This window comes from Eumetopias jubatus, unplaced genomic scaffold, assembly GCF_037043125.1.
Source record: "Eumetopias jubatus isolate StellerSeaLion01/CBP00866 unplaced genomic scaffold, mEumJub1_p1.0 scaffold_1, whole genome shotgun sequence".
NCBI lineage: Eukaryota > Metazoa > Chordata > Mammalia > Carnivora > Otariidae > Eumetopias > Eumetopias jubatus.
Genome location: NW_028274807.1, coordinates 205,098,869 through 205,121,091, shown reverse-complemented (window position 1 = coordinate 205,121,091; position 22,223 = coordinate 205,098,869). Strand labels below are relative to the sequence as shown.

Here is a 22,223-nt window from a genome sequence, read left to right as displayed (position 1 = left end):
TTTATGATTAGCAATCACTGTCTCCATTCTGCCTGAGCAGGACCCTCTCTTATCAAGCCTTACCAAGCCAGGCATAGAGCAGGAGAATGATTATAAAGCAAGCGCCTGGGGGCAGGGATTGCTTTGTGTCTGTCTCCGTGTTGGGGCCCCAGTACCTGAGAACCAGGCCCTGCCCACCCCCCCATCCCCCATGCATATCTGTTGAAGAGACAGCCCCAGAAGATACTCTGGCCATGCTAACAGAAGTTGCTGTTCTAACAAACATACCCAACAGCATAGAGACAGGCATTTCTACTCATCGGACTGAGCCAGGCAAGGTGACATGCAGTGGGCAGCGGGCCCCAGGGTCATTCTAGGCATGTACTTCCTGCCAGTATAGAGGGTTTTATGGACCAGGAGGTGGTGACCAGTCAGTAGGTTTCCTCACATGAATGTGGAGGAGGCTGGGAAGGTGGGAGGAGGGGGCCTGAGTCCTGGGAAGGAGGCACTGCCCTTAAGACCCCCTTTTTCAGATCACCCAAGGTCACAGAGTTCAGGCAATGCAGGGGTTGCCTGAACTAATTCCAGGCCCTGGGGCAGGAGAGGCAAGGTGTCAGTGGGGAGGACGCCGTGCCCCCCGGGGCTCCTCATCAACTCGGCTCGCTCCATCCCAGGTCGGCTCCTGTGGCTTTAACAGCCGTATCTTACCCCATGTGTACCCCATCCGGCTGGTGAAGGTCAATGAGGACACCATGGAACTTCTTCGGGATGCCCAGGGCCTCTGTATCCCATGTCAGGCCGGTGAGCCAGGCCCTGCCCAGTCCCCTGGGGAACTGGGGCCCCCATCCCCTCCCTGCCCACCCAGCGCAGCCTGAGGGTGGCCTCCTCCCCAGGGGAGCCCGGCCTCCTTGTGGGCCAGATCGACCAGCAGGACCCGCTGCGTCGCTTCGATGGCTACATCAGTGAGAGTGCCACCAGCAAGAAGATTGCCCACAGTGTCTTCCGCAAGGGTGACAGCGCCTACCTCTCAGGTGCGAAGACCCTGGGGGGGCTGGCTGTGGGGATGGTGGGCCACCATCTCACCTTTCCTGCTCCCCTCTGCCAGGTGATGTGCTGGTGATGGATGAGCTGGGCTACATGTACTTCCGGGACCGCGGCGGGGACACCTTCCGCTGGCGTGGGGAGAATGTCTCCACTACGGAGGTGGAGAGCGTGCTGAGCCGCCTGCTGGGCCAGACAGACGTGGCTGTATACGGCGTGTCTGTGCCAGGCAAGCTGGGGTTGTGGGGGTGGTCCTAGGGTATGGCAGCCCCAGAGGAGCCAAACCTGCACAAGCTTGGAGGCACAGGTGCCCTTGGGCAGTGCTCAACCTGGGTCACTGCACACGGCAGCCTGGGTGGGAGCACTGGATCTGGAGTCACCCCTCATGAATGATAATCAACCTCGGTTTCCTTATCCAGAAAATGGGATCATGAAAGCGACTGTCTCAGGGTTGCAGGGAGTGCTGCAGGAGCTCAATAACATGGTGACTGCTTCAGCAAATGTTAGCTCAGATGGAAGGGACTGGAGATCAGAGGCCAGGGGCCTCTGTTTGAGGGTGTATCCAGTCCTGCGGTGAGACAAAAGGTGGGGTGTTCTCAGCAAAACCTCTGTCTCTAGGAGTGGAGGGCAAAGCAGGCATGGCGGCCATCGCGGACCCCCACGGCCAGCTGAGCCCCAATGCGCTGTACCAAGAGCTGCAGAAGGTCCTGGCGCCCTATGCCCGGCCCATCTTCCTACGCCTCCTGCCCCAGGTGGACACCACAGGTGCGGCCTCCCACCTCTCCGTCTGTCCATCCATCTGTCTGTTGGTTCAGCAACCATTTGCTTATTTGTCCTGGTTTAGGCCCCCCTGCCAAGTCTGATTGCAATGGTTCATGGTCAGTGGGCACTGTGGGTGCCCGTAGGGCCCTTCTCTTATTTTATTTGCACTATTATTTATTCCCATTTGTCGATCCCAGCCCCACTAGGCATTCTGCGGTGTCTGGCGCCTTTCTTCCATTGCCCGCATTTTTCTGATGACTAGGAAATTTGAGCAACTCATCTCATACCTGTGAGGTTTCCACTCCTGTAAATCAGCTGTTTGTATTTTTTGCCTATCTTTGTATAGCCTTGCTGTCTTTTTCTTTTCGATTGACGAGAGTTTCTCCTAATATTCCAGATGTTCTTTCCTTAGCACTTTCGGACATTAGGAGTCTTCTCTTTGGGAGTCTGTTAACGTTGTTAATGGGGCCTTTGTTGAAAAGAAGCCCTTCATTTTGATACAAACTTAACTTTTTTTTTTTAATCTTATGGTTTGTGCTTTTGAAGTTTTATTTATTTATTTTTTAAAGGTTTTTTTTTTTAAGATTTTATTTATTTATTTGAGAGAGAGGGAGAATGAGAGATAGAAAGCACGAGAGGGAAGAGGGTCAGAGGGAGAAGCAGACTCCCCGCTGAGCAGGAAGCCCGATGTGGGACTCGATCCCGGGACTCCAGGATCATGACCTGAGCCGAAGGCAGTCGCCCAACCAACTGAGCCACCCAGGTGCCCCTTGAAGTTTTATTTCAAACGAGAAACCTTCCCAACTCTAACGCACACAGGTCTCCTGCCTGGGTTTTTTCCTACTCACCCTGCCCCTTAGCCTTATCTTTCATGGAACATTTCTTTAATTGTCCACTGCAGGGAGTGCAAACTGTTTCTTAAAGGACCAGATAGTAAATATTCTGTTTTTCGGGCCATGTAGTCTCTGTCCCAACAACTTACCTCTGCCTCTGTTGTGCAAAAGCTGCCCTAGACGGTGTATAAATGAGTGGGTGTTGCTTCGTGCTAATAAAAACTATTTACAAAACAGATGATGGGCTGAGTTTGGCTCTCAGCTACAGGTTGCTGACCCCTGACCTACTGTGTGGCGGACTCAGCCCTGCCTTGGTCTCGTGGGGAGTGGACACGTGCCCAGGCAGGGAATACACAGTGTATGGGGCTGTGATGGGGTAGTGGTCAGGGAGGCCTCCCTGGAGGAGGGGGCATGAAGTCAGGATCTGAAGGACAAGGGAGAATCAGGCAGCAAAATGGGGAAGAATGTTTCCAGCTGAGGGGACGGCCTATGCAGAAGCCTGGAGTTGTAGAACAGGATGGTTTGGGGTTCCCAGAACCCCCCCCCCCCGCTGAGTACCCCCATCCTCACCCCCACAGGCACTTTCAAGATCCAGAAGACTCGACTGCAGCACGAGGGCTTCGACCCACGCCAGACCTCGGACCGGCTCTTCTTCCTGGACCTGAAGCAGGGCCACTACCTGCCCCTGGACCAGGGTGTCTACACCCGCATCTGCTCGGGTGCCTTTGCCCTCTGACACTCCTCCACCCGTTAGAGACTTCTAGGCAGGCCCTGCCGGCGAGGCAGGCTTCAGCCAGACAGCCCTGCCTGGGGAGGGGCTGGTCCAGATGCACCAGGTGGAACCATCCTGGTGCTGAGCAACTGGACCCCAGCAGGAGCCCGTGGCTCTGTTACCTTCACTCTCCTCTTCCCCGCTCTGGGGTCTCTTCTGCCTGAATTCCTGCTCGTGTGTGTGTGTGTGTGTGTGTGTGTGTGTGTGTGTGTGTGTGTGTGTGTTTTCTCCCTGCTTCGCCGCCTCCCCCCAGTTCCATCCGCCCTCACCTCTTCCCCTCTTTCTCCTCCCTTGCTCTCTCCTGGGATCGGTAGGCCTCGGGGCCTCTGTGGGTCGTCCCTGCTGGGTCATGGACCCAGAGTGGAGCCTCCTGGCCTCCGTCTCAGCTGTGCCTTAAGGAGCCTCAGTCCGGGCCTCCCTAGGCTGCTGGGCTCCAGCACATCCTCACCCTGTATGAGCTCCAGGCAGAGCCTCCATCCTCTCTCCTGAGGGGAGGAACCACGGGTGGTCTGCCCTGCCCACCTGGATGTAGGGGGCCATTTTCAAGGAACCTCCAGGCGAGCCAGAGATCTCCCAGGCTGGGCCAGTTGCCTTTTGCACTTAACCATCTTTGGTGGGTCTCCCACACCCTGTCTGCACTTCCTGATGCCCAGAAGCTTCCAGAATTGACTGTTACCACTTGGACATTGCCCCTGCCCAGATGTCTCCTTTTAGGCACCTCCATGGAGCTCCTGCTAGAGGGGCCTGGAAGACTGCATTGGGTGGCTGTTCGGCCCACCATTCAGACGCTCACCCTGGCAGAGACCTCCCGGGTGTACCCATATGGCATGGCTGCTGGTGGGACCCATAGGGGTGGCAGCTGTGGTGTTGGGGGAAACCTCTTGCCTGGGGGTGGTGTCCGAGATGGACTTTTGGGCCTTGGGGGTTCCAGCCCATTGAATATCCCTGCTGGCCTTGTTGGTGACAGTTCAGACCCAGCATTGGTGGTACATCCTGGACGACACAGCTGGGATGGCTTGGACATCCCCATCGGCCTCGTTGGTGGCTCATCCTGGACTCCTGGGGTTGGGACTAGCCACCCAGACCGTCCGTCCTACCCTCCTCCTGCAGCGGCATCCAGCCCCACGAACGCTGGGGCCAGCGCTGTTGCACGTGGGCCTTTCCAAGCACCAAGGTTTTGTCTTCTAGTTGAATTTAAGAAATAAACCTGCAGAGTGTCCAGGGCCTGAGTCCCAGTTATTTACTGTCTGTCCCCATGTGGCGCAGAACCCTTTCTGAGTTTCAGATGGCAGGACGTTTTGCTGGGGAACTCATGTTCCCCAGACACTAGCAAGACACACGGCCTTTTCTTGCTGCCCCCTGGGTGGCCTTAAGCCCAGCTGCAAGGCCTCTGGGGTCTGGGGACAGGCTGCGCGCGGGTTAGCGGGCTAGCATCCTCGCTGCCTCCCGGCAGCCTCCGGGGCCTCACAAAGTCCTGCCTCAACTTCAGTCCCGATCTGCCTGTGGGTTCTGGCAGGTGCCCCAGTGTGGCCATAGCTCTGGGTGAGAGCTACAAACGTGGCTGTTGGAGCTGGCATTCTAATCCAGGACCCCCAGCTCCGGAGTCTAGACACTTAATTGCAACTTCCGGTGTTCCACCTGCAGTACTATAATGTCTCTCTCACCTTGTCTCCACTTCAGGGGACAGAGGAGGAAAGGTTTGTGATGACTGAGCATTTGCTGGGAAGGGGCAGCCCTGGGGATGGGTGGGGAGTGGGGGATGGACGAGGCCCTGGTTGGCCCAAGGATGGATGAACCATTGATGGCTGGGGCTGGTCCTTGGATGCCTAGTGCGCAAGGAGAGGGAGGCAGGAGAAGGATCTGCTGCCGTTGGGGATGGAGTGTCCCGCTGTGCTGATAAAGCAAGTGCATTCTCTATGGCAGCCCATCAGACCTCACAACCGCCATGGTCCCCATTGTACAGATAAGAAAACTGAGGCATGAGGAGGGGAGTGAAGTCAATGCCGGCGGCCCCTAGCGAGAAAGCGGGCCAGCAGGACCTTTCTCGTTCCGAAGCCTGTGACTCTCAGCAGGGTAAGAAGCTCCCTCTGAGCTGGCAGGAAAATAACACTGGTGACTCTCAGCAGCAGGCTCTGTGTTTGTCTTTTTAATTAATGACAGACTTTATGTATTAGAGCAATTTCAGGTTTATAAAAAAACAAGTGGAAAGTACAGACTTCCCATATACTCTCTACCCCGCCCTGCTGTTTCCCTTACTATGTAGGTCTTGCATTACACTGCATTTGTAATGACTGATGAGTCTATGCCCACGCGTTATTATTACCTGCAGTCTACAGTTTCCATTAGCATTCACTCTGTGTTGTACATTCCGTGGGTTTTGACCTGCGTCCACTGTGATGGTATCGTAGTTTCTCTGCCCTAAAAATCCCCTGTGCTCCATCTCTTCATCCCTCCTACATCCCAACCCCTGGCAACCATGGATCTTTTATGGTCTCCACAGTTTTGCAGGTCATGCACTTGGAATCCTATGACATACAGCCTTTTCCAACCAGCTTCTTTCACTTAGCGAGATCCCTTTAGGATCCATGCCTTTGGATGGCTTGAGGGCTTTGTATTTTTTTTTTAAAGATTTTATTTAGTTATTTTAAAGAGAGAGAGTCAGCAGAAGCAGGAGGGGCAGAGGGAGAGGGAGAGAGAATCTCAAGCAGACTCCACGCTGAACGTGGAGCCCGACACAGGGCTTGATCCCAAAACCCCGAGATCATAACCTGAGCCGAAACCAAGAGTTGGATGCTTAACCAATTGCACCACCCAGGCGCCCCAAGAGCTTTGTATTTTTTTTTTGAATGAGAAGTTCTGTGACTTGCCCCCAGGGACCATTGTTAGGCCAGGAGGAAAGCCAAGATCAGAGGGCCCTTCACCCCAAGCCTCTCCTTTATGAAGAGGGGCCCTGGAAGGATGTGTACAGAGGGGATGTTTGTCCCTGTGGTGTGGGAAGAGAAACTCGCCCCCGCCTGGCATCGGCACATGGGCCACGAACAGCAGGGCTTGAGCGGCGTGTGAGGGACGAGGAGGGAGAAGTGTGCCAGAGAGAGCATGGAGAGGGGGGAGAGTTGAGGACACAAGAACCCTCCAAGGAGAGGTGGCTGCAGGCTGGCACCTTGCCTTCAAATTTTCAAGGGTCTCCATCACTCTGGGGAAGAGTCCAGGCTCCCTGGCTGGCACTGCCATCCTGAAGGCTCTCCTTCCACCGTGATTGGTCATTGCCAGCCTGTGTCTGGCTTCCGTGCCTTTGCTCCTGCTGTTCCTTGTCCCTGAACCATTGTTCCTACGCCGCATGCCTGGCCAACTCCGACTGATCTGTTTTTAATTGAGGTGTCATTCACATGCCATAAAATCCACCCTTGTAAATTGTACAGTTTGGTGGCATTTAGTGTTCGCAAAGTTGGGCAACCGACGCCTCTGTCTGGTTCCAGAACATTTTCATTCCCCCAAAAGGAAACTTCCTACCCATTAGAAGTCTCTCCCCCAGCCCCTGGCAGCCACTAACTGGCTTTCTGTCTCTATGGATTTGTCTGTTCTGGACATTTCATGTCAATGAAATCATACAACCTGTGGTCTTTGGTGTCTAGCTTTTTTCACTCAGCATCGTGTTAAGATTCGTCCAGGTTCGTTCCTTTTTATGGCCAAATAATATTCCACTGTATGGATGGACCATGTTTTGTTGACCATTCATCCGTTGATGGACATTAAGTTATTTACACTGTTTGGCTATTGTGAGTAAGCTGCTATGAACATTCATATACACATCTTTGTGTGAACGTATGTTTTTAATTCTTTCAGGTATAAACTAAGGCGTGGAACCACCAGGCCATATGGTAACTGTTTAATATTTTGAGGAACTGCCGGACTGTTGTTCAAAGCAACCCGCGCCATTTTATGGTCCCACCAGCAACAGTGTGTCAGAGTTTCAATTTCCCACATCCTTGCCAGCACTCTTTTTGGGAAATATATCTATCTCAGACAAGACACGGCCCACACATGGACCTGGGTATTCTCCCCAACCGGCTTCTCTGTCTCAGTTAGTTTAAGCTTCATGTGCATCCAATTAAGTAAGCTAGAAACTTGGGACTCAGTCCTGATTCCTCTTTTTCTCATGCTCCATGGCCCATCCATTAGAAAGGACCAGGAGCCCTGCCTCCAAGACAGACCCTGAACCCACTGAACCCAGCCAGCGCTAGATTTCTCTAGTTAGTGCCACTAAACATGGCTCCTAGCCGGCCTCGCTGCTTCCATCCCATCCCTCACAATCCCTTCACCTAGTAGCCAAAGTGATTAAAAACAAAACAAAACAAAACAAAAAAAACAACAGACCCCAGGTCTCTCCCCTACGCAAAGCCCTCCAGAGGTTGCCCTAAGATCAGTCTTTCCAGTCCTTCCCATCTGGCCCGGGTGGTCAGTCTCCAGTCACACATGTCTGCCTTCTGCTAGTTCCCACCTTGGGGCTTTAGCCTCATTGTGCCTCTCCTGGAGACGCTCTTCCTTCAGATACACAGCCGAGTCCTTTCTGCCATTCAGCCTTCCACGTAAATGTCTTCTCGTTCACTTTCCAATCTCTACAGCCCCCAGTCACCTTCTCTCCCATAGTATCTCCATTATTGTGCTGTGTTTTTTTTTCCTTGTGTTTATGTGGCTTACCTGTTAGTTGTCTGACTTCTCCAGGGGGGTGGGAGCTAGGAGAGGGCAGGCTCATTTAGATGGAAGACAGCATTGAAGGACAGATGGAGGACAGCCCTGAAGGACAGGAGGAGCTTGGTAAATGGTTTTCTGAATGAATGAATGAAGAAACCGTTATGCTCCCCAAGCCTTGGTTTCTCCAGGTGTGAAATGGGAGCATCTGAGCGAACGCTCAGGTGTATTGTGATGCTGAGTGAGGATGTGTGGAGCCCCGGTGAGCAGGACAGCTCCTTATAGGTGCAATGCATCAGCATCGTGAGAAGCAGGACATCAGAGCAAAAGCCTCTGGCCCCGACTTCTGCTGCACAACACTTTGTGGATCAGCCTGCATAATAACGCTTTCCCCCGCTCCATGTCTGTGCTGGGTCCTCTCCCATTTGTCCCTCCAGAGCTACCCTCCACCCTTTGCACCCAGCTCTGCTTCCTCGGAAGCTGTCACAATGGGCTGCCTCAGTTGGTTCCCTTGCCCTTCTGGTACAATGGATTCAACCCTTGGGTGACACCAGCAGATCAGAGGAGGAAAGAGGTCACAGTATTTATTCTCCAGGAGACCTTGGTCTGCTCGTGGTCATGTTCTTCTACTGAAGGCCATGGCTCTTGTCTGCCACCCTCTCCTCCAGCAACGACCCTTCTCTAGGTCCCCATAACTTCTCCCTCTTCCTGTCCCATTTACTGAATGATGGAAACATCCTCGAGCTGATGCTCTCACTCTAGACTGTTCACCATCCTTTAACCTGACCACACCTTTGTCTACAGCACCTTCATTCACTTCCCCCAACTGTGGTACTTAAGGGGCCCCATGCTCCCCACCAGGTTCTTACCAACACAGCGTCCACATGATCATACCTTCTAGAATAAGTATGCCTGCTTGTGATGGTGACCTTTATGCTTTTCTTTCTTGCCTTCCTTTTCCAGTCTGATATCCCAACCTTCTGCCCTCTGCTCCAAGACTACCCTTTAACCACAGAGGATCAAAATTGCCTAGAAGCTTGAAAGATAAAATGTGTTCAACATCTTGGAAGTGAGTGAATGCACTTATCTCTCCCTTACCCCAGGCTGGATTCAGCCCTTCCTTTTTACTCTCCAGCTACTGCATGCAGGCAGTCAAGATTATTTCCAGCAAATGGAGTTATAGCAGCCAATCTAAAGAGTAGTGTTGAGATTTGGCCTATTCTCTATATTACTTAGGTGTCTAGCATATTAAAGCAGTTCTCTCCTCCAAGTTTGTCTTGAACCCGAGCTTCTTTTGTAATTTTTCAGGATTAAAGGGGTGGGGCCATATTACAGAAGTAATTAGATAACGTTGAAATATGAGAGGGTGTGTGTGCATGCTCATGTATTTACGACTTTTTTAAAAAAGACTTTATTATTTATTATTTATTTATTTATTTATTTTAGAGAGAGAAGGCGAATGGGGGGAGGGTCAGGGGGAGAGAATCTCAAGCCAACTCCCTGCTGAGCACAGAGCCCATTCGGGGCTCGATCTCATGACCTATGAAGTCATGGCCTGAGCCAAAACCAAGAGTGGAATGCTTAACCAACTGAGCCACCCAGGTGCTCCTATCTGTCCTTTTGTGTCATAGTCATCCTAGTGGGTCTGTGAAGTGGTATCTCATAGTTTGATTTGCATTTCCCTGGCAGCTAATGGACAGGACATCTTTGCATGTGGTCATTGGCCATTTCTGTATCTTCTTTGGAGAAATGTCTATTCGGAACCCTTGCCCGTTTTTAAGCTGGGTTTTTAAAAGTTAAGTTGTAAGAGTTCTTAATATATTCAGTACACTAGACCCTCATCAGATATATGATTTGCAAATTTCTCCCATTCTGTGGGTTGTCTTTTCACTTTCTTGCTGATGTCGTTTGAAACACAAGTTTTCCATTTTGATGAGGTCCAGTTCATCTACTTAGTTTTTATTGTTTGTGCTTTGGTGTCCTTGTCTAACCCAAGGTTAGGAAGATTTATGCCTTTGTTTCCTTCTTCTAAGAGTTTTTAGTTTCAACTCTTACATTTAAGTCTTTGATCCATTTTAATTTTTAAGATTTTAAGTAATCTCCACATCCAACATGGGGCTCGAACTCACAACCCCGAGATCAAGAGTCAAATGCTATGAGCCAGCCAGGCACTCCAATCCATTTTAATTTTTGTATATGGTGTGAGGTGGGGATCTGTATTAGTTTTCCAGGGCTGATGTAACAAATTACCCCAGACTTATTGGCTTAAAATAACACCAATTTATTATCTGACAGTCTGAAGGTCAGAAGTCAGAAATGGATCCCACTTGACTAAAGTCAAGGCATTGGCACAGCTGCATTCCCTTTAGAGGTTGAAAGAACCCATTTCCTTTGCCTTTTCCAGTGTTTAGATGCCACCCACATTCTTTGGCTCATTGCCCCTTCTCCCATTTTCTAAGCCAGCAACAGTGGGTGAGTCTTTCTCATGCTGTCTTTCCTCTGGTTCTCCCTCCTCTGTTTCCTTTTTCCATTTATAAGGACCCTGGTGATTACATGGGGCCTATCCTTAAAATAGATTATAAGGACAACTGATTAGCAACCTAATTCCATCTGCAACTTTTATTTCCTCTTGCCAAGTAACCCAACATATTCACAGGTTCTGAGGATTATGGTGTAGACACCTTTGGTGATTGGGGGGGGTGGTGTCTACTGTTCTACCACTACAGGGTCTAACTTCATTCTTTTGCATGTGACTATCTTGTTCCATTTGTTGAAAGGAGCATTCTTTTCCCATTGAATGATCCCAGCACCCTTGTTAAAGATTCATTGACCACACTGGGGTGCCTGGGTGCTCAGGTCATGCTCTCGGGATTGTGAGATTGAGCCCCACGTTGGGCTCTGCACTCAGCATGGAGTCTGCTTCAGATTCCTTCGCTTTCCCTCCCCTTCTGCCCCTCCCTCTGCTCATGTACAGCACTCTCTCTCAAACAAGTGAATCATAAAAAAAAAAAAAGATTGACCACAGATGTATGGGTTTATATCTGCATTCTCTGTTCTAATCCATTGATATGTCTCTCCTTATGCTAACACTACACTGTCTGGATTACTGCAGCTTTGTACTAAGTTTGAAATCAGGAAGTGTTAGTCTTCCAACTTTGTTCTTTTTCAAAATTGTTTTGGCTACTTGGGGCCTCCTGTAATTCCATATTGAATTTTAGGATCAGCTTGTCGATTTCTACAAAAAAGGAAATCTGAATTTTGACAGCAATTGCGTTGAATCTGTAGACTAATTTGGGGAGTACTGCCATCTTAACAATATTTAAACTTTCAATCCAAAAACGTAAGCTGTCTTCCATTTATTTGGATCATCTTTTTTTCTCAGCAAAGTTTTGTAGTTTTCAGTGCACAAGGTTTGCAATTCTCTTATTAAATTCATTACTAAGTACCTTATTCTTGATGCTATTGTAAATGGACTGTTTCCTTAATTTGTTACTGATTTTAAAGATGTACTACCTATGCATGGCTCCTTGCATTTACTATAGCTACTGAATTATCCCCCCCAGCCCCATAAGTGGCCCAGCTCCCCAGGCCCAGCAGGCCTTCTCTCCTTTCCAGACTTCTCTGCCCATGCTATTCCCTGGAACACCCTTTCTCATCAGCCAAGACCCATTTGCCCCATTCTAGGAGCTTCTCCAAGCAAGAGCAAGGGTGGAGGCCTCTCTGGGTCCTCAGAAAGACACAAGAGATCCCAAGAGAGCATTTGCAGAAGCAATTCAACAAGTACGTTTTCAGGCCCAACTCTGTGCCAGGCTTGATTCAGGGGGCTTTCCAGGCATCAGTGAACAAAACAAACCCTGTCCTCATGTGGCTTATATTTTAATTAAAGAGGGAGACAACAAAGAGCAACAAGATAAATGTTATAAGGTTCTGGAACTTCCAAGTCCACCAAAAGGTGCCTTCCGCCAGGAAATCTCCCATCTCCTCCCTCCATCCCACCCCGCAATCCCCTCTTGGGGACCCCAGCTCTGGGTCCCCTCTTCGGCCCCGCCCTGATACCACGAGGCTGAGAGCAATCGCACGGGTTCCGCCCGCTCCAGCCCAGGAACAGCGTGCAAAGAATCAATGAGCCTCCTTCGGATCGAAAGCCTGGCCCTGCCGCGACTTCACTCGGGGGATTGCGCATGTGCCAGAGGCGGCCGCCCGAAGGTACTGACAGCCGTGTGGCAGGGCCGACCTTCGCGCAGGCGCACTGGTGGCTGCCCGGAGCGCTTCCGCCTCCCCGCCGCCGCCGTCACACCATGGCCGCGCCGGCCCCGGACCTCATCTCGGTCTTCTCGAGCCCGCAGGAGCTGGGCGCGTCGCTAGCGCAACTGGTGGCGCAGCGGGCGGCGTGCTGCCTGGCGGGGGCTCGCGCCCGCTTCGCGCTCGGCCTGTCGGGCGGCAGCCTCGTCTCGATGCTGGCCCGTGAGCTGCCCGCCGCCGCCGCCCCCGCCGGCCCCGCCAGCCTCGCGCGCTGGACCGTGGGCTTCTGCGACGAGCGCCTCGTGCCCTTCGAGCACGCCGAGAGCACGTACGGTCTCTACCGGGTGAGAGCTACGGGGGCCGCCGGGGGTCACGCCGAGAGGGCCGCGCCCACCGCTTCACCCGACTACGGGGGCCGCCGGGGGTCATTTCAAGAAGGCCGCGCCCACCTCCTGAACCCCGCCACGGGGGTCGCATAGGGTCACAGTCTGCCCTCTGCCACTGTCTGGGAATGGTCTGCTGGGTGCGCTGAACTCCCACCTCCACTGCCACCCGAGTGGGCCGGTAGGGGCCTTGAAGTCTCTTTATGCTTTACCCGGTGGCCAGGTAGAGGGAACGGCCTGGGCGAGGGCGTGGAGGTGAAACAGAGTGGCCCATTCCAGGGACCTAGGGAAGTTCGGGCGCCCCAGCCTGGTAGCTTGCAAGGCAGAGTGAGGGAAGGGCCAGGCAGGAGGTAGCTGGTGTGGAGCCTGGGTCTCAGTTTTCTCGTCTCCAGCCTGGACGCCTTCTTGATGATCTACACGCAGCTCTCGGCTCTGATCACCTCCCAGGCTGGTTATCTTTGGCTTGTGGCCTCAGGTCCCATAGAATCAGGGAAACTGAAGCTTGGAGGAGGCGCACTGGTGGCTGGACCCTGGGGTCCTCCGGCTGCATCTGAGCCGACTCCTCCTGCCCTGGACGGGGAAGACACGCCCAGGGAGGTGTGGAAGGGGCGGGCTTAGCCAGAAGCTTCAGGTTGCTCAGGTCCTGGGTGTGTTGCCTTCTCTTTGCATAGAAGCTTGAGCTGATGATTTCCTGTTTTTTTTGTTGTTGTTGTTTGTTTTGTCATAAGAAGGAAAGTCTACTGATTACCAAGCGTTTTATCCACATCATCTCATGTAATTTCACAATAACCTGTGAGGTCGGGGCCGTTATTTCCTCCATTTCATAGATGGAGAAACTGGGGCCAGAAGAGGAGAGCTTGTGTGCCAGGGTCTCCTGATGACCAGCAGGGGAGCCAGGGTTTGAACCGGACCCACCAGACAGCACCTGGGGCACATCTCAGGGGCAGGGGCCTCCCTTTGTGTCTTCAAGAGCTTCATTAGAAACTGGGCTCGCATTTCTTTCTTGTTACCTTGCAAGAAAATTGAAGAACTCTTTTTTTTTTTTTTTGAAGAACTCTTTTTTTAATTAGGCAAACTGTACTTGCTCAAGTAACAAAATTCTAACAAAACAGTAAAAAAAAAAAGTTAAAAAAATGTTGCGGGGATGTTCGTTGTGTGTCCCTGTATCCAGTGCTGGGGACACGGGGGTGCTGGGCAGTTCCTTCATGGGGCTCAGAGGGGCATCGGGCACCAACACACAGGGAAATAAATGAGGGAAATCCACTCAGAGCATTCACATAATGCAGTGTGGACAAAAGATAGTGTGAGAGAGAAAGTGCCCTGGGAAGGTCCTTCAGGATGGTGAGGGGCAGGGGTGCTTTGAGAGATGATGTTTGAGCTGAGGCCTGCAGGTGTGAGGACCTGGCCAGGGGCAGAGCCGGGGCAGAGGGTATGGCAAAGGCAAACTCGAAGCCATGGGGACAGATGTGAGGCAAAGATTTGCTGCTTCTGCCGGTTCCCCTGTGAGGGGAGTCACGTGACTTCCCTGGTGCTGCCCTAACAAAGGACCACAAATTGGGTGGCTTAAAACAACAAGAACTTATTTTCTTAGTTCTGGAGGCCAGAGCCTGAAATCCAGGTGTTGGCAAGGCCACACTCCCTCTGGAGGCTCAAGGGGAGGATCCTTGGCCTCTTCCAGCCTCTGGGGGCTCCTGGTGGTCCTTGGCCTCCAATCTCTGTATCTGCGTCTTCATGGCCTTCTCTGATTCACTCTGTGTCCTCTCCTCATAAGGATACCAGTCATTGGATTCAGGGCCCACACTACTCTACTATGAAGTCAACTAATGATATCTGCAAAGACACCCTTCTAAATAAGGTCTCATCCTGGGGTTCTTGGTGGACATTAATTTGAGGGGCCACAAGTAAACCCAGTATAGGAGCACAGGATTGCTTCTATCCTCAAGGACGGATCTGGTGCACCTTGGGGCTCTCAGCGGGAGTGTTCTCCTGCTCAGCCTGTGTGCTCTATGCATCTTCTGCTGCTGAGGCCAGGGCTTTGCCTGGGCTGGGAGGATCAGCTGGGGCTACCTCCTTCCTGGGAATGGTTCCTCAATGCCTGAGGGATGTTAAGAGAGAATCAACCAGCAGTTCCATTTCTAGGAAACTGCCTAACTGATGCTCCAGCCCCTGGCTCTCTGGCAGGAGGCCAGGTGGAGGAGGAGGGCATGGCTCTGAGCCTTTAGGGGAAGGGCAGCTAAGGAGAGGATCATGTGACAGAAACAGGGCACTGAGATTCCCCACTGGCTTTGCTCAATGTAATCCCTGAGGGTGTGTATCGATGCAGACCTTGGACAAAGCAGGAGGTCTTTCCAACAACAGATCTGACCCTGTCCCTCCTTGGCTCACACACCCGCCTTGGCTTCCATTACCCTCCATACAGAGCTCTCACTCCTTGGGCCAGTGTTCAGGGCAGGCAGCCCTATGTGGTCTGGTGTGTTTACTCCATGTCCCAGTCCCATGCCCCTTCTAATACAATATTTTTTGCGGCTTCCTCCTTTTCCTCCGTGGCTCAACTTGGCATTGCCTCCATGGCACAGGATCCCAAGATCCTGTGAAGGGAGGCACCAAGGTAGGGGTCACTGGTGTCCCTCCTGGAGCAGATCAAAGGCTCATCTGGGGCGATGAGGGAAAGGGCTAGAGCCCTCCCCCTTGCAGGAGGCCTGACTCCAGGTGCTTCCATAGAAATTAAATCCACCTTTCCGAGGCCAGGGTGTGTGCTATATGCTGGGCAGGGATACCCTGTAGTGGCAGCCGGAAGAGAAGTCAGTGCTTACCACCGTCACATGTGGTGCCTCCACGCAGCCATATGGGGGAGGTGCAGGCATGGGTGTGGATGCTCGGAGGAGGTGCTCTGAAGGATGCATAGGAGTTTCCCAGGCAAGGGCAGTGGCTTGTATACAGGAGGCCCCCAATCAGGCTGGACTTGAGAGACTCCTGGTGGAATGCCACTGGGATCCCGACTCACAGAGGAGGTGGGTGTAAGGACGGTCCTGTCCTGGAGGCATCCTCGCCTGGAGAATCCAGGCGGTCACCCGTGCAAACCTCGTGCCTCTGGGAGCCGTGTATTGCTGTTGGGTGACTTTGTCCCTCCGTCTGCTGCAGACCCACTTGCTCTCCAGGCTGCCCATTCCTGACAGCCAGGTGATCACCATTAACCCCCAGCTGCCTGTGGAGGAGGCGGCCGAGGACTATGCCAAGAAGCTGAGACAGGTGAGTCCCCCAGTGTGGCCCCAGGGAGGCCTCATCCACACGGCGGTGAGGGAGCAGCCCTGCGGGTGGTGCTGCATGATTGTCACCAGCAAAAACTGCCCCCACGGGTGGTTGGCAAATCCCGCCCCACCCTGGACAGATGCCATTGAGGATCCCCTTTCTGAGAGGCCACAGCACCGCCTTTGGGTCCCTCAGGGTGGCCCGGCTTCTGACCCTCTGGGAGTGGGCCTGGGTTCTCACATCGTGGGGACATTGTGTCCCCAGACTCTTGGCCAGTCAGATGGGTGAAACGTGGAACCTCATAGAGTCCCGTTCATGCAGGTGAGGCTGAGCATTGCTCCCTGTGTTACAACCCCACTTGGGATTCTTTTTCTGACCACTGTCTCTTTGTGCCTTTTGAGTACCCCCCACAACGTCGCAGGACTGTCTTTTCCCCCACCCAGGCCTTCCAAGGGGACTCCATTCCAGTTTTTGACCTGCTAATTCTCGGGGTGGGTCCTGATGGCCACACCTGCTCGCTCTTCCCAGACCACCCCCTCCTGCAGGTGAGCGCACCACACAGGCCTCTGCTGACTGGGGCTTCCAGAGGGAGGGCCGCTTTTGGGGGGCCAGGAGGTACCCACAGTGGGGTTTGAGTCAGCCTCTGCCAGTTGTCTGGGCTTAACCCTTTTGAGCCTCAGGTCACCTGTCTTAAAATGAGGGTTTAAATCAAGTACCACAGGACCGGTAGGAGGGCATGGAATGATGGATGGACCATGCCAGGTGTGTGTGAGTGCTCGAGAAGCTGAAGGGACCTTGTCCTTCTGTCTCCATCCCCCAGGAGCGGGAGAAGATCGTAGCCCCCATCAGCGACTCCCCAAAGCCACCACCACAGCGCGTGACCCTCACACTTCCTGTGCTGAATGCCGCCCGAACCGTCATCTTCGTGGCAACTGGAGAAGGCAAGGCAGCTGTCCTGAAGGTAATGGCTAAGGGCCCTATTCCTAAGAAGATCAAAGGCATGTGAGCCCAGGGATGGAATATGGCCCCAGATATTACTGTGCTGGAAGCACCAGATCCCAAGGTACTTGAGTAATTCTTGGGCTGAAGGGGAGATGGAAACTATAATTACAGGCTAGTTAGGAATAAACAATTACAAAATCAAATTGATGAGATGAGGCCAAAGCTGCGCTCAGGGGTAAATTTATAGCTTTGAAAAGGCAGTTTTAGAAAGTATTAAATAGGGGCGCCTGGCTGGCTCAGTTGGTAGAGCATGTGACTCTTGATCTCAGAGGTGTAAGTTCAAAGCCCCACAGTGGATGTAGAGGTTACTTAAAAATAAATTCTTTAAAAAAATAGTTAAAATAAATGAATTTAGCACCTTAGACTTAAGAAAAAGAACAATACCATAAATCTAGAAAAAGTGGAAGGAATACATGACATTAAAATCAGAAATTAATGAATTGGTTAAGGGGCACTTGGGTGACTCAGGGTTACGTGTCTGACTCTTGGTTTTGGCTGGGGTGGTGATCTTATGGTTGTGAGATTGAGCCCCATGTCTGGCTGTGCCCTCAGTGCAGAGTCTGCTTTGGATTCTCTCTCCCTCTCCCTCTGCTTCTCCCCCCACCCCCCCACTCGTGCTCTCTCTCTCTCTCTCTCTAAAATTAAAAAAAAAATACAATCTTAAAAAAGAAACTAATGAATTGGTTAATATTCTTAAAAACTTAATGGTAATAGATCCCAAAGATAGACCCCTGGCAAAATTAATCAGGGAAGAAAATTATATGGCAGGAATAAGTAAAAAAGGAGGAATAAGAAAAAAAAAGAGACAGTTATACATGGTATTTTAGGAAAATATAGAATAAATAAGATATTAAAAGTAAACTAAATAATAAAAAAGATATTTTCATTGCCATTGTTGAAAAAGACCAACTATGGAAGAAACTGGCAATATTTTTAAAAAATTTACAAATAATAATTCATCCTCCCAAACTGTTGAGTACAGATGTCCCCACGGGGGGGTGGCTTGGTGTTGGGGTTAAGGGTATAGACTGTAAAGAATCCAGCAGACCAGCATGCCTGCCAGTGATGCCCAGCATGGCCTTGGGCAGCCACTTCAGTACCCTCACCAAGCCTCAACTTTCCCATCTGCAAGGTGGGTTGGGAGCGCTCCTCCCTGTGGACCTCCTGAGGGTCAGTCCAGACAGTTTTAGCTCAGAGTACACTCACGTGAGGCCACCCAAGCCTCAGCTTCCATAACTGTAAAATGGGGGTGGGAATAGAGGTGACCTCACAGGGCTGTAAATGACAGAGTGCATGGGGCAGGCCCAGCTATTAGACAGCGGTATGTATGATTCCTGCTGATCGTAAGGTCACGTCAAGGGATCAGCACGCCACAGCCTACGGGACCAAATCCCACCAGCGAAGAAGGATTTGAAAGCGGATGGGGAAAAAAAAAAAAAAGCAAAAGCAGAATATTCTCTGAGCTGTGAAAATTCTATGAAATTCGGATTGCAGTGTCCGTAAATACGGCTTCACAGGAACAGGCTATGCCCGTTTGTCGATGTGGCATCCGCTGCTGCTTTTGCTGTGTAACAGCAGGGCTGAGTGGTTGTGACAGAGACAAGGTGTGATCTGCAGAGCGCAAGAGTGACTCCGGTCCGTGCAGGGCAGGTGTGCTGATGCCCCTGTTTGGCGGCGGTCACAGACGATAGAGAAGGAAGGGACCTGCTGATTGTTTGAAGCTAAGGGCAGCGTCACGTCTTGAGAGGAGGAGAGTCTTGTCCGTGGGGGGACCCAGGAGCTCTGAGGGGTGCTGGGGGTGCTGATGGGGCCTTACGCTCCTGCCCTTTCTTCAATGCAGCGCATTTTGGAGGGCAAGGAGGAGAACCCGCTCCCCGCCGCCCTGGTCCAGCCCCACACTGGGAAACTTTGCTGGTTCCTGGACGAGGCAGCGGCCGGACTCCTGACTGTGCCCTTTGAGAAGCATTCCACGTTGTAGCTGGCCCCGAGGGACACCGCGGCGGGGACCGCAAACGACCCTTGTGGGCCGGGACCTTCCTGGGCTGGGGCCCGCTGCCACCACCGCTCCAGGCTTCATTTTCCAAAAAGCTGCGTGGTGCCACGGGAAGGCCGCAGGGTCTGGCCGCCAGCCCTGTGCCCCTGGGGTGCTCAGCCCACCGGCCATGGCTCTGCGTGACCAGATATTAAAGGGAGCATTTGCTTGAAGTCTCCACTGTCTCGTGGTCCTTGGTGGGCGGTGGAAGCGGGGATGCCCGGGCTGAGCGTGTGCCCCGAAGCCCTTGGCCCAGCGAGGGGGAGGGCAGGGATGGGGTGCCCTGGATGAGTTTCCCGGGGCTGCCGGAGCAAAGGACCACAAAATTTATGGTTGCCCAGTTCGGGAGGTCAGATGTCTGAAATCAAGGTGCCCACAGGGTTGGATCCTTCTGGAGGCTCTGAGGGAGAATCTGTCCCGTCCCTCTCTTTGGGTATTTGGTGGCCACCAGCACCCCTCGGCCGTCCTTGGCTTGTAGACACATCACTCCAATGTCTGCCGCTCTTGTCACGTGTCCTTCTCCCCTGTGCCTCTGTGTGTGTCCTCTCCCGTTCTCGTAAGGACACCTACCGGTGGACATCAGACAACCCTAAATCCGGGATGAACTCTTCTCAAGATCCTTAAGAATTACAGTTGCAAATAAGGTCACAATCGGAGGTTCCAGGGGACATAACCTCCGTGTGTGTGTGTGTGTGTGTGTGTGTGTGTGTGTGTGTGTGTGTGTGAAAATAACAATTTACCATCTGAACCACTTCTAAGTGTCCAGTTTAGCGGCATTAAGTACGTTCTCTCTGTTGTGTAGCCGTCACCACCATCCGTCCCCAGAACTCTCGGAAATCTGAAACTCTACACCCGTTAAACAGCTCCCCATTCTCCCTTTCCCCAGCCCCCGGCACCCACAATTCAACTTTCTGTGTCTCTGAATTGGACTACTCCCGGCACTTCCTATACGTGGCATTGTACAGAGTCTGTCCTTTTCGTTGCTGGCGTCTTTCAGTCAGCATAACGTCCTCGAGGTTCATCTGTGTTGGAACCTGGGTCAGAATCTCCTTCCTCTTTAGGGCTGAAGAATATTCCAGTGTATGCACATGCCCCTATTTTTCCATCCATCCGTCAGCAGACACTTGGGTGCCTCCCACACTTTGCTTATTGTGATAGAGCTGCTGTGAACATAGATGGACAAATATCTCAAGACCCTGCTTTCAGTTCTTTCGGGGATATTCCTAGAAGTGGAATGGCTGATTCATATGGTGATTCTACGTTTACGTTTTGAGGAACCCCCATAGCCTTTTCCACAGCAGCTGCACCATCGCAGCAGGGCACAAAGGTTCCAATTTCTTCACATCCTCACCAACACGTGTTTTGGTTTTCTTGATAGTAGCCTGTGGACATATCCTTTTGGGGCACACCATTCAGCCCACTACACACTTTAACCGAGCTCTCCCTGCACACCCAGGGCCAGTGGCAGCCTCTGTGTCGCGCTCTGCTGCAGGCCTTCTCAGAGCCTTGAATATGCCGAGGAGCCCCAGTCAGTGATATGCCGGCGCTGTAGCATTTTCCCGGAGTGTGACTGCGCATGGCCCACCCGTCAGCCTCATGGAGGAGGCTGGTGGGCGCATGGGGGCCCTCAGCCATGCTTGAGCTTTGCCAAGTCTGGAGGCTGGGGGCCATCCTGCAGAGGCACCTGATCAGGCTGTGGGGGTCGAAACTCCAAAGCCAAAACCACAGAAAGTCAAGTTTCCTTCAACATCTTGTCTGGGCCTGTCACTCAGTTGTGAGAGTGAAGAAGTGGGACAGGGCCAGGGTGGAAACATGAAGAAAAGCAGAGAAAGCACCCCAGCCACAGGCTTAGGCAACAGCAGGCGGCCATGATCGCAGTGTTTCAGGATAGGGGTGCCAAGAAGCAGAGGGAACTGATGAGACAGGCGTGGGGACCCCATGTGGGGGGCCTCTGGAACGTGCTACCTCTCCAACCCTCTCCCTATAGCCACAGCTCTCCCTGCTCCAGACCTGCTTGTGTCTGCCCCTCACTGACCTCCCTACCTTGTGCTCTACTGGAACCTGTCAAACACATTCCCACCTCAGGGCCTTTGTGCGTGCTGTGCCCACGACCCAGTATTCTTTTTTTCACCAGCTCTTTGCACAGCGTGGGCCCTCACTTGCTTTAGGTCGCAGTGCAACATCACCTCCCCAATCCCACTCCACCCCTGGTACTTTCTACCTCTTCCTGTTCTATTTTTCTCTCTTACCTCTATCATTATCTGACAGTTTTGTTGGTGTGCCAACTGATGGTCCATGGGAGATAGACCACGGTCAGTTTTGCCCACCTCTGCATCCCTGGCCCACAGTTCAAGGATGACACTCAGGCTGGCAAGGAGTGATGTTTGTTGAGAGGAGAAATGAATCCTGGGGCATGGGTGAGGATTACAGTCAGAGATGTTCCTGGTGGCTTAAACAAAATGGAGCGTTAGCTCTTTTTCTGGAGGGAGGACACCCAGGGTTGGTGGAGCAATGTCATGAGAATGGGGAGCTGTTTAATGGGTGTAGAGTTTCAGATTTCCAAGAGTTCTGGGGATGACGGACCCCAGTTCCTACATCATAGTTGTGCCATTGTCATTATGTGGGTTTTACCTCATGGTCCAAGGTGGACTGCACATGCTCCAGCCATCACATCCACATTCTGGCCACTGGAACACAACACTCCCCTCATCTGAAAGCCTGTGAGACTCCCATTTGATCATATTTTCAGCCTGGAATACAGATTCTGCTCCTTCCCTCCCTCCCTTCCTTCACCCACCTGAGGGCTGCTCTCTGCCAGCCACTGGAAAAACAGGTGAAGGGGTAGGGATATCCAACTAGCCTGACCCAGTCCAGTGCTATGTGCATTGATTGAGGACAGGCTGACAAAACAGGAACACAAGGGACGCATCGCACCAGTCCATGGCACACCAACAGCCCTCCACCCTCTCCCTCTGCCCCAACACTGACCCCAGGAACTGGGGGTGTCTGTCCAGCTCTGCCTCCCCAGTCTGAGGTTCCTAGAGGCTGCTGGGTCAATGCTGGATCCTCTCAGAACCCAGCATCAGCCATCAGGGGGTAGGCATAGTGGAAGGGGGAACCAGGATTTAGATGCCCCGTCCTGACCATCCCCCTTCTCTGCCCCACATACCAACTGCTGCCAGTCCTGCCTGGTGTTGGCCCTGCATATCCCTCCTCCAAAGCTAGGATTCTAGTCTTCC

At 52.4% G+C, this 22,223-nt stretch overlaps 2 protein-coding genes across 2 annotated transcripts in view; both read left to right on the top strand.

The window, feature by feature from the left end:
• The window catches only part of SLC27A1 (solute carrier family 27 member 1), a 33,089-nt gene extending 28,482 nt beyond the window's left edge, over nucleotides 1–4,607 (top strand). Inside the window, exons 9-13 of the mRNA XM_028087195.2 lie at nucleotides 654–780; nucleotides 873–1,010; nucleotides 1,085–1,249; nucleotides 1,639–1,785; nucleotides 3,194–4,607. Coding sequence (XP_027942996.1) covers nucleotides 654–780; nucleotides 873–1,010; nucleotides 1,085–1,249; nucleotides 1,639–1,785; nucleotides 3,194–3,351 — 735 coding nt within the window. The 3' untranslated portion in view covers nucleotides 3,352–4,607. The remainder of the gene's footprint in view (nucleotides 1–653; nucleotides 781–872; nucleotides 1,011–1,084; nucleotides 1,250–1,638; nucleotides 1,786–3,193) is intronic.
• A 7,723-nt stretch (nucleotides 4,608–12,330) lies between these two features.
• On the top strand, nucleotides 12,331–19,162 carry PGLS (6-phosphogluconolactonase). The gene is made up of 5 exons (XM_028087034.2): nucleotides 12,331–12,662; nucleotides 15,843–15,950; nucleotides 16,394–16,495; nucleotides 16,771–16,911; nucleotides 18,793–19,162. The coding sequence occupies exons 1-5, from the start codon at nucleotides 12,375–12,377 to the stop codon at nucleotides 18,928–18,930; spliced, it is 777 nt and encodes a 258-aa protein (XP_027942835.1). The 5' UTR covers nucleotides 12,331–12,374; the 3' UTR covers nucleotides 18,931–19,162.
• The last annotated feature ends 3,061 nt before the right edge of the window (nucleotides 19,163–22,223 follow it).